The 11422-nt window shown below is 53.0% G+C and overlaps 2 protein-coding genes across 4 annotated transcripts in view; both read left to right on the top strand.

The window, feature by feature from the left end:
• The window catches only part of USP3 (ubiquitin specific peptidase 3), a 109670-nt gene extending 105221 nt beyond the window's left edge, over window positions 1-4449 (top strand). For all 3 annotated transcript variants that reach the window (XM_014593316.2, XM_027765811.1, XM_014593320.2), the window contains 4 exons: window positions 1062-1180; window positions 1453-1566; window positions 1702-1769; window positions 3646-4449. In XM_014593316.2, coding sequence (XP_014448802.2) covers window positions 1062-1180; window positions 1453-1566; window positions 1702-1769; window positions 3646-3811 — 467 coding nt within the window. In that variant the 3' untranslated portion in view covers window positions 3812-4449. The remainder of the gene's footprint in view (window positions 1-1061; window positions 1181-1452; window positions 1567-1701; window positions 1770-3645) is intronic.
• A 4431-nt stretch (window positions 4450-8880) lies between these two features.
• FBXL22 (F-box and leucine rich repeat protein 22) overlaps window positions 8881-11422 on the top strand; it is a 5368-nt gene continuing 2826 nt past the window's right edge. Inside the window, exons 1-2 of the mRNA XM_027766077.1 lie at window positions 8881-9270; window positions 9381-9418. Of these exons, the coding sequence (XP_027621878.1) occupies window positions 8968-9270; window positions 9381-9418 (341 nt within the window). The 5' untranslated portion in view covers window positions 8881-8967. The remainder of the gene's footprint in view (window positions 9271-9380; window positions 9419-11422) is intronic.

Genomic DNA, 11422 nt, shown 5'->3' with positions numbered 1-11422 from the left:
CCTTTATAAAAAAAAAAAAAAAAAAAAAAAATCTCTAAAACAAAACAAAAGAATATTGGCTACTGGGGAAGAAGGGAAATTGCACACAGGAAGAAGCACACAGGAAGTATACCACAGGGCTCCACAGGTTCCCCACTGCACAACGCCAGGAGATGCTGCAGACATAGGCCTCCTCAAACACCAGCGAGAATCCATTTCTTGCACTGGGTAGTGGGTACACGCATTCCTATTTCTCCTATGTAACATATTTTATATAGATTTCTGAATACATAATCGATTGCTTCAGGAGTTGGCAAACTTAGTCTATAAAAGACCAGCGAGTCAGTATGACAGCAAGTAAGGGCTCTGCTTAGCGCTCGGCTCTGCTGTGGTAGCACACAAGCAGTCGGTCTGTGACAGGTGGGCGTGGCTGTTTCAATCCTTCGTTTACAGAAGCAGGTGATTGGGTATGGTGTAGGGCCATGACAGAACCCCAGCATACAATTACATCTTTATAAAAGAGAAGGTATAGTTGTGGTTGTCTCGGGGACTGAGAAGAATGGATAAAGGATTCCTTGGAAGCTTATTAGGAAATGAAGTTGATAGCATAGCCTTCTGTAATCTCTGTTTTTAAATGTTATAGGTGTGAAAGTGGTCTAAAGTTGAGTTTTTATTTTTTTTATTGAGACTAACTCATCAGAGAACTCCTTTTATCAAAATTATCTGGACTAATTCTTTCATTAATATTGGGTCAACAGAAAAGTCATGGTGTATTTTCGCATAGAAACAGAAAATATGTCATGACTTTCCCAACAACGCAGTATCGTGTGTCATCCCACCAGATGTCAGGCATGCCAGGAGCTCTGCATACACTAGTTCTTTTCCTTACAGAAGTTGTTCAAAGCAGGGTGTGTGTGCGTGTGTGTGCGTGTGTACACAGTTTGCACCTGAGCAAGGCTGACTTTTGTAAGGGCAGAGAGCTCATAACCTTAGATAAAGCCCAGGCCATTCAGACTCTCTTCCACAGCACACTGCCTCTGTAAAAATAGGTTTTAATGCTGCCCAAATCAATTTGCTTTTAGATTGTCTTCGCAGCTTTACTGACCTAGAAGAACTTGACGAGACAGAGCTATACATGTGCCATAAGTGCAAAAAGAAACAGAAGTCCACAAAAAAGTTTTGGATTCAGAAACTACCCAAGGTAAGTGCTGAATTTTCAAAGTATTCAGTTTCAAAGGCACAGTCCTTGACTGATGAGCCAGGTTGTCTTTCTAACTGTAGACAAGGGAGCGGTTCTGCACTGGTCCCTGGGGTTTTCAGTAAAAGCTCAACCCTTCGAGAAAGCCTAAGAGATGCGTGGGGAAAAAACCCCCCTACCGCGTTACTTCAGAGACATGGGTAGTGAGCGGTTAACTTTGATTCAGATTAAATTTAGACGTGTGTTCACAATTCGTGCCCTTCTCTATCACACAGGTGCTTTGCTTACATTTGAAAAGATTTCATTGGACAGCATATTTAAGAAACAAAGTTGATACATATGTAGAATTTCCGCTCAGAGGCCTAGACATGAAATGCTACTTACTAGAGGTAAGGTGATGGACTACCTTTTCAGCATGTAAAACTGGCTTCACTTGGGGAGGCAGGGTCACTGAGGTGGGAGGTCCTGAGGTCAGCGACTGCTGCTCCTAACATCTCGGGGATGCCCTCTCCCTTGTCCTGCAGCCTGAGAACAGCGGTCCGGAGAGCTGCCTGTACGACCTGGCCGCCGTGGTGGTGCATCACGGATCTGGGTGAGTGGTCCGCTCCTGGGCTGGGAAGACCTGTCGTTCTGCACCTCTCGATATTTCTTCCCAAACTGCCCCCCACAGCGGAGTCAGATGATGAAAGTGGGTGAAGTCAGACTCTGGTCAGGCTGGGTGTGGAACAGCCTTCTTGAGAGGAAGCCGGGTGAGGTGCCCAGAGGCGTGAGACGACAGGGCAGGGGAACGGCTTGCCAGACCCCGACGCTCAGAACATGGTCTCTGTCCACAGTGTCCTTAGTTGTGTCTACTCCAGATGAGGGGAAGTGGGAAATGATTTGGGATAACTGGCACTGTCATCTACTTTAAAGACTGGATTTGAATGTTTTGAATAACATGTATTTTTCTGACACTTTGTATCGGGTATTTGCCTTCTGACTGCTTTCAGAAGGGCTTTTTTTACCTTGAAACTTGGGAGTCCTGTACTTGGGCAAACGACTGTCCGTGTTGAAAGTCCTTTTTCCTCAGAATTTTGTAGACCTTGGTCCATTGTCTTCGCTGTTTTTATTGTGTATGAGTTGATTCTCACTTGTGTATAGGCAGTCTGGTATTTTTCTCTTTAGAAGTTTGCAGGATCCTCTTATCTTTTGACTTAAACAATCCTCTGGTATACTTGTGGTTGGTAGTTGGGACACTTGTAGTTTAGTATCGTTAGCTCTTAGAAGTGTTTGTGTGTTCCACCCCATTCTCTCTTGGGATCCCTAGTAAAAGTACAGTGAATTTCCTGGACCTGTCTTCCACATACCTTACATATTCTTTAATGACTTCTCTCAGCTTCCAAAGACTACCATGGCCTGCTTTTCCAGATCACCAATTTGGGTTTCATGTGCATGCAAACTGAAGATTAGCTCTCCATAAACTTTATATGGTGACACACTTTTTCTGAAATGCTTTTTCATGAGAGCCTATTTTTTTTTTTTTTGGAGAGGTGTTTGCTATAGGGTGCGTGCACTCGCCAGAAAGGCAGAGAGAGACAGAAAGCGAGAAATCACCCCCCGGGGGGATGGCCACGCTGCAATCCCTTCTCCTCCATTCTCCTCTCGGGATCTTGGGCATGCACACACAGGCGTGCCCAACACCAGTTTAAGCCACCGGGTTCGGGACTCGAACCACAGTCACCTACATGGGAGTCCAGCGACATAGCCATTACGCTAACTGCTGGTCCCATAAAAGCCTATTCTTGTGTTTCCCGAGTCTCCCAGACAGTGCTCTCCCGTCCTGCGCTACGTTCCCCAGGGTGCGCTTCTGGCACTTCTCTTTCATGGTTTCTGTCCGTGAGAATTTGATTTTTTGTTGTTGATTATGCACAGTCATGATAAATGAAGGATGAGAGTAGTCATTATTGGAAAATAAAGGTTTTTCTTGCAAAGGTCTCTGTCCCACCCACAGGCCCTCGTCCTGACTGAGGGCTGACTCGGGTTCCCTGTGGAGCGAGTGTATGGCCCATGCTTGCAGGGAGAAGCCCTTAGTGACCGAGGTGCTTCTCTGGAGGCCGATGCTGTTTTCTCAGACATTCTGATGGGAAATCTGATCCTCTGTTCTGTTCCCACGGGCCTTGACCTGCGCTTGTTGGTTGAGAATTCCTTGGCTCTGCTTGGTTTCTCCATTAACAGGCGCCATGTGCTTTGTGTGCTAGGAAAGCACTGCTCTCTGGTCAGTAGGTAGTGTTCTTCCTGCTTCTTAGTGTCAGTACATTCCCTGTCCTTCTGCTGGGTTTGGAGGAAGGTAAACACATGAGCCTAATCACCTATCTGAAACCAGAACATAGTAGCCTATTCTAATTCTAGAAATTACAGTACTCACAGATCTTCTTGTGATTTCTGCATTATCTTCTTTTTATTTGCTCTTTTGCCTTTTGTCCTTACAGGGTTGGTTCGGGACATTACACGGCATATGCAACTCACGAAGGCCGCTGGTTCCATTTCAATGACAGTACTGTAACACCGACTGACGAAGAGACCGTAGTGAAGGCAAAGGCTTACATCCTTTTTTACGTGGAACGCCAGGCCAAAGCTGGATCGGATAAACTTTAATACCTCCTCCAAATCATTATTCATTAACTATACCGGACAGACATTTCCAATTTTCCATAAATACTTGATCCAAGATTTAATTTCATTATGCACTTTTCAATTTCCTGTTTTGGGTTTAGTTTTGTCAATGGTAGTGACTTGTTGAACATGGGCACCAACTAATTTTTTGTTGTTGTTCTACAGAAAACCTCAGCAGACATTTCGATTTGCTGCTTTAGTTGTAATAATTCAATTTTTATAAGTAGTTTCAAGAACTTAGTTCTATTTGACTTTTTTATATTAATGTTTTCAATTCTCACTCTGAGGCACATTTACATGAATGCTTTTGTCACTCTGACGCGCTGAGAGCTCAGTGTGCCCCTGACCGGGAGGAGTGACGTGCCTGCCTGCTGCCTTCACAGCCCCGACGCCGAGGCTGACGGAATCGAGGATCATGTGCGCACTTAATTTGCGACCCACAAGATTTCACAGTGACTGCTTAGTAATCATTCTTTCTGCCTGTAAAAGGTAACTGAGAGGGCGTCACTACGTAGACCAGGAAATTGCTTCTCTCAGTGTCTCTCAAGGCTGCTGTTTATCAGCACTAACGAAATAAATGTGTTGGTTCGGTTTTACCTGTACTGCAAGTTCAAGAATTACTTGGGTGTTCTCTTTTTGTGCTGGGTATTTTGTGTTTTCACGGGGGAGAGAAGGGGAGTACAGAAAGGTACAATGGTAACCACGCACGTTCAGTGCTCACAGAATTCTGGGCTCACTGCATGGTGGGAGGAAATCGCAGCCTGAGCAGCCTCGGTGCATTGGCGTCTGAGTCCCCTGCAGCCGTCACAGGGGAAGGGCCGCACGCCACTGCAGGCCTGCTCGTTCGGCTGCCTGAGGCCGAGCTGTGACCAGATTGATCCCAAGCATCCCACACTGCCGGGACAGTCAGGGCTGGCTCTGCCTCCACAGAGAGGCCACCTCGGCCAGGCTGCGCTGAGTGACTCGCTGGCGCATCCTGAGAGCAGAGCAGGTTGAAGGCATTCTCACTTGGAATGAGTAGTTCCAGTTCTTGAATTTAGTAGCCTTTCTTTTAAAACTGTTTTAAAAAATAAATAGGTATGAGCACTATGGACCTTAACCCAAACAAACTTGGAATTTCCACAAGGGTCGTGAGGTGGTGGTGGCATTACCCACAGATGGTGCAGAGTAGAAATGCCAGCCAGGCTTGTTGGTGTAGACACGCACCCATTCACCGCTTGAGCCAGCTTCTTTTCCTCCCTTTCAGTTCTCTGAGAGCCGACTGTAGCTCATGTTAAGCCCGCCGGCCAGGCTTTGGTCTTTCTTTTTTTTTTCCTATTAAAAGTCTTCAAGTGGATGAATGTAAAGCAAGTGGTGGCTTTCCTCGGTGTGAATTTGAAGCTGCAGGAACAGATACAGTTCAATTTCCATTTTAGTATTAGCAGGACAAAGCCCCCCTCCCTTTTTTTTTCCTCATTGTTTTTGCCATAGGGTGCAATGTGCTTGCAGGATAGAGAGGGGAAGGGAGAAATCACCACCCCGGGCGGGGTTGGGGGGAGGTAGTCTACACTGCAGTCCCTTGTCTTGGAGTGTTCTCTCAGGATTTGGGGCACTTAACACGTGCCCGGCATATATTTCAAGCCACCATGTCTGGGACTCAAACTGTGGTATCGGCTATGTGAGCTCCAGCCCATTACCTCCACGCCATCCAATGCGATAGCGACCTGCCACATGCAGTTACTGAAATAAAAACGCAGGTTCCTCGGGCACGCAGCCCAGGTGCAGGCCTGGGCATTTCCAGAATGCATGGAGCTCTCGGACACCAATAGTTAAATTTCACTCTAGAGAATGCAGATTTGCCATTGTGGCTGGGTGTCACCACTTAGGATCCTTAGAAGACAACGGGGAAACACATTTTAACGTTTTCAATGCTAGATTATAGGTTGAACTGTACAGAATTGTGATTTGATTGTTTTTGACCTACAGAAATGAGTTTCACAAAATTGGGTCTAATGTGTCGGTACGGCAGCACCCCATCTAACTGAACCGGCTCAGAGTCTCCTTCAGTGTCTCTCTCCTCTGAATCCAGCTCTTTGCTTAGAAGGTGGGCAGCCGCACCTCCGAACGCTAGCTCGCTCGTCTGGCCGAACGGGCAGCTGGTACTGAAGAAGAGCTGTCTGTAAGCCGGCGCTCACGGCAGACGGGATGGCGGGGCGTGGCCCGCACAGGCAGCGCTGCTCCGCCGGGCCATCGCTCGTCGCGGAAGAGAGGAGCGCGCCTGCCTGAGTCTCTAGTGCTTGCTCACTTTCCATAAGCGGAAGGACCGTAGAGACGTGACCGGATCGTCTGGACTGCACTTGAGTGCCAGTGATGTAACGTGCCTGTTTGTATTTCAGTTCTGTGCAGCCTTATCGTGCCTGTTTTAAAAGCTGATCTTTTGTGCACGTCAGGGCCGTTCCCCTGTGCCAGGTCACCTCTGGGTACACACGGCTCTCGCGTGGAGGGTGTACCGAGGCCAGGCCTCAGGCTGGGCGTCACGTGGCTCTTCGGAACTAGAAAAACTCCTCAGAAGCCCTCCCACGCTGGTGGGCGGTGGGGACGGTTGTGGCAGCACAGATCTCTCTCCATGGTGAGAACCCTTTGCTTATCCACTGTATTCTGCTCAGTGTGTAGTGATGAAAGGCGGCGTTACAGGGAGTGCGCCAGCCCTGGGGCGCTGTCCCGGGACCTCACCCCCATGGAGCCTACAGCAGCTTGCTTTCTCGGGTTGGGGACATATTTATTTCTTAAAGCCAAACCTCCCCTTCACTACTTCAGTGTACATAAGTCCCGTCGACCTCCACTGTCCCCCAAGCTCGCTCACATGCCCTCTGCTGCTCAAGTGGCCTCCTGGGCACTGGAAAAGCTCATGGGCACAGCCTGTCCCAGCAGCTGGCAGGTCCGTGTTCGTGGGTGCAGCCCCCCGAGCATGCCCGCTGCTCTGGGGCCAGCGCGGTGTCCGTAGTCTAAGGTTTCGCATCTCGTCGGGGCAGGACCTCCCCGCTCAGCTGTCGATGTGGCGGTCCCAACTGCCTGCCTTCCACGTGTGTCGGCTGTGCAGCGACTCACCATTAACGCCCAGGTGTACAAGGCCAAGAGGTTCGTTGAACTGTGAATGACCGGTTCTTGTAATCACGTCCCTGTCCTGCTTCACCAGCCTGACGTGTTCCATGGGAAGTCCCATTAAAGGTCTGTTCTTCGTCCCTTTGACTATGATTTCTGGGCACTTCTCAGCGGCACTGGGGACTCCCAGCGCTCTTACATGAGCTGCACTGCAGGCGGCAGGCGGCAGGTTCTCTTGCTGTGCACCTTGGCTGGGAGGGACAAACTGCGCCCGCCCAGGTGGGCCCACTCACCTGTCCCTGCCAGCGAATTCGGCCTTGTGGCTCCCCAGCTGACGATGAGCCCCAGCCACACAGCCCCACGACCAGGAAAGGCTCCAGCTCTGAGCAAAGGTAGTGGGTCAGCCCTGACTCTGCAGCAGGGGGTGGGTGCCTTTAATGACCACCCGCCCGCAGCAGCCCCTCTGCTACTGGAGGCAGGAAGCACCCATGTGCACACCCACCATTCTGCTGTGCTGGCCTGTTCCTGTCCCTGCTCCCAATGCAGCGCCAGGTAGGGCGGGAGGGCAGGGCCTGGCTGAGTGCCCTGGCTCTGGGCTCGGCCCTGTGAGAAGCCAAGCGGCCTATCTGCAAGGGCTGGCCAGCTGTGAAAGGGATTCGGGAGGAGAGTGGAGGTGATTTGGCTTTCAGGTGACCCACGTGGGGTACAGGGACGCGCATTGGGTACAGGGGAGCTTCTAAAGCCAAAGGCTTCCACTGTCGGCAGGACAACGACAGTGAGCAGCTAAGCCAGAACTGGACAAAGGCTGTTTTGCTGTCCCCCATTCTGAGGAGAGCCCCCCTATACTTCCTCACGTAGAGGGGTAAGGAAGGGTTGGGCTTCTCCGAGGATGGCTCCCTTCTGCCCTCCAGACCGTGACCTAGCTGCTTCATCCATGTCACTGCACCTGCCAGGAGGGCAAGACTGTCCTCACCCCTTCCCGGTCCAGCTAAGCGGGGAGAACAAACCGAGGTGTCCAAGCTGGGGACCCCTTGAGCTTTCCATACCACGTCAGCACCCCCAAAGCAGCCAGTCCAGCAGCACAGCACTTCCCAGGGCACTGGGGCACAGGTTGGAGTGACAGTTCAAAAACGGCTCTGGGAGGGGGACCTGAAGGGTAATGTGTACGTACCTCCAGAAGGCCTGCCTAGGGGTCCAGGGCAGCCCTCCTCCCAGGTCTCCAGTGACCCGAGGGCACTCCCAAGGCGGGCGGGCAGTGGGTGCTGGCTTACAGGGAAAGCTGGGACCGAACGCCTGAACTGTCTCGGCAGGTCCGCCTGGAGCCACCCCGCCCACGCTGACAGGTTTGGCAAACAGGCTGGAAACAGTAGGAAGATGTGATCGGAGACACAGGGCCAAGAAAACTTAGGCTTCAAGTTTAAAACCTGGCCATGCACACACACCCAAACCTCAGGAGGAGGAGCCACTTCCTCAAATCTTCCAGAGCTGCCGGGAGGCCAAGGAGACCCCAGGCCTACTGGAGGGCAACAGGGCTTGGGGGCAGGTCGTCCCGGCCTGGACCGCGCTCCACTGACCGGAAGCACCAGAGAGGAGTCATCGGTGAGTTGTGCCCACCCGGGGACTCAGCCATCACCCTCGCTGCCATGCACACGGCTGCTCCCTAGACAGGTCGAGCAAGAGAGGGGGTGCAGTGAGGAGACCAAAACCGTCCTGGCAGCGGAGCAGCTCCCAGGGAGTAGAGACAGCCAGCCACCTCCAGGGGCACGCCAGGAAGCCCGGCCCAGCCCAGCGCTCTGCTCATGTGGGCCCAGAGGAGGAAAATCCCTTTTAAGGAAGCTATTTAATTCAACAGGCTGCTTTCTGCCAGGACTGTCAGTGCCTCGGGACAAACGCTGAGACTGCTGCACGTGTGTGGGTCCTGGCTTCCCTCCCCCCTTGGAGCTGCAGCACCAGTTGTTGGCCAAAAATAAACTCCATTCCTCAACCATATATGTCCTCCACCCTGGCCGAGGAGGACGGGGCCGGCCGGCCGCGGCACTGCGGTGTGGCCGTGCACCATGCACATAACCCAGCTCAACCGCGAGTGCCTGCTGCACCTCTTCTCCTTCCTGGACAAGGACAGCAGAAAGAGCCTCGCCAGGACCTGCTCCCAGCTGCGCGATGTGTTCGAGGACCCCGCGCTCTGGCCCCTGCTGCACTTCCGCTCCCTTGCCGAGCTCCGCAAGGACAACTTCCTGCTGGGCCCAGCGCTGCGCAGCCTGTCCATCTGCTGGCACTCCAGCCGCGTGCAGGTGTGCAGTGTCGAGGACTGGCTCAAGAGCGCCCTGCAGAGGAGCATCTGCAGCCGCCATGAGAGCCCGGTCAACGACTCTCCCTTGCCGAGCTCCGCAAGGACAACTTCCTGCTGGGCCCAGCGCTGCGCAGCCTGTCCATGAGCGCCTTGCAGAGGAGCATCTGCAGCCGCCATGAGAGCCTGGTCAACGACTTCCTCCTCCAGGTGTGCAACAGGTAGGCTGCCCGCTCACCTCCTAGCAGCCAGGTGGATGGGGCAGGGAGCAGGGCATTCCGTGTGGGCACCTCCCAGAGGAGCCCGCGGGGATGGTTGAATCCCAAGGGAAACAACTGCTCATCTCTGGCCTCGCAGGTCCCAGAGCTGCTTCTGCAGTGAGGAACTGGGGCCCCAGCTGTCCCTGCCCTAGGGTAGCTGTCCGAGGCAGGGTGGATGCTGTGTGCCAGATGGGTCTGGCTTAGCCCCTGCTGGAGAAGGCTCCCAGCAGCCAGTGCACCCCTCCCATCAGCCCGAGGCCTGTAGAACACTGCCAGACTGGCCATGGGTGCCCGGCCAGCCAGCTGCAGGGTAGAGGTGGCGCTAAAGGACAGTGGGTTCCCTAGGGGACTTACTGACCCTCACAGTACCCCGAAGGGAGGGTATTTAGCAACATTTTCAAAAGAGCAGCGGGATGCTCTAAGAGGTGGTGTGATCTGCCCACAGTCTAGGGTTGCCAGACTTCGAAGAATGAAAAGAAAGGCCACCAGTTACACTGCAGCCAGCCCAACAGCAGATGTGCAATGCAGGTGTCCCACATGCAACCCCACCAGGGCAGAGGCTGAGCAACCAGGCCAGGCTCCCTCCACAGTCAGCCTCCAGGGAGATCAGCCTACCAGAACCCAGACCTCTTTCCCCGCTCTCCCTAGTCCTGCCCTACCTGGAGGAAAAGCAGCCCAGGACAGTGATGGCTGCTAATGGCCGGGCCTGGCGATTCTCAGAAAGTGGCTTAGCCAGTCACTGTCACCAAAGTCCAGTAGCTGCTGTGCGCTGCAGCCTGCCGAGTCTGCACGGAGATGGTGCTGTGGCCCCACCTTCCCTTCCTAATTTCTCTCAAACTGGTAGGAAAAAGACAGATGGACTTGGGGCTAGACCCAGGCACGATGTAGGCCATTTTGATGGGTTCGGCAGGCCCAGAAATCAGGCTGTTAGGTGACAGGGGGAGAAGGAGCTGTCCTGAGGTAGCTCCATTCTTGCCGTAAGAGAACTGGGCCAACCTCCAGGAGGGTGTGCCATGGACTGCCTAGGCCCTACGGGTCAAGCAAAGGGCCCTGCTGTCACTAAAAGGCTGTGTTGTCTGGCTGTGGGACCCCAAGTCCAAATATTTAACCTCTTGTAACCTTATTTCTTCCTCTGTAAAATAGAATAAACCCCTCTTCTCAGGGTAAGAGGATTGAATGACGGTTGCTCTGGCTGGTGGTAGGCTTCGCTGACCATCTGGCTCCCCTGCAACGCCAGCTCAGGGAGTTGCAGGAACAGCTGGAGGGGGCTGGGCAGGGGGGTCTCCACTGGTTTCTTCCTGCTTCTCAATTTTTCCAAAGCTTCTTAGGAGAAGGGATGGCTTGGCACCCGGGGCCCAAGTTCCTAACCCTCATGGCCACCGTGAAGGGAACGCTGTCCCCTGTGCAGCAAGGCTCCTGCATTAGCCCTGGTCAGACAGCAAATAGGACAGACAAGTCACTTGGGCTCTTTGAGCCAGTTCCCTCATTTACAAAACTGGGGGTGCAGAGGGCTGACCTGATGACTAAAGGCAGGAGACATGGGCTCTTGTGTGCAAACGTGGCCATGCCCAGCATATTTCGGCTCCTGACCCCCTTCCCCAGGCACAAAGGAACAAGTGAGGTCAAGGAACTGAGCAGGACGCTGAGAGGGCAGCTGAGGCCCATCCCCTGCGGACCTGCTCCCTCTGGCGATGGGGGCCGAGGCCCAGGAGAACCCTTCAGAAGCAGCCTGGTCTGGTTTGTTTCCAGGAGCAGTTGGTGTGGTCACCCCTAGAAGGGCTGGTTGGGATGCACTCGTCACTGAGTTATCACCACGCAAACCCCTCCTGCCATTCGGACAGGGGGGCTGTGGGGCCTCAGCTGGAAGGCAGCTTGGAGGGGTCACCATGCACCGCCCCCACTCGAGGTGACAAGAGAACCAAAGACACAAGGGCCACCTGTCCTGAAACCAGCATCGTGTCCACG

Source organism: Tupaia chinensis, unplaced genomic scaffold, assembly GCF_000334495.1.
Source record: "Tupaia chinensis unplaced genomic scaffold, TupChi_1.0 Scaffold000063_1, whole genome shotgun sequence".
Taxonomy (NCBI): Eukaryota; Metazoa; Chordata; class Mammalia; order Scandentia; family Tupaiidae; genus Tupaia; species Tupaia belangeri.
The sequence above is the reverse complement of the archived record's forward strand: the minus strand, read 5'-3'. Positions and strand labels throughout refer to the sequence as shown.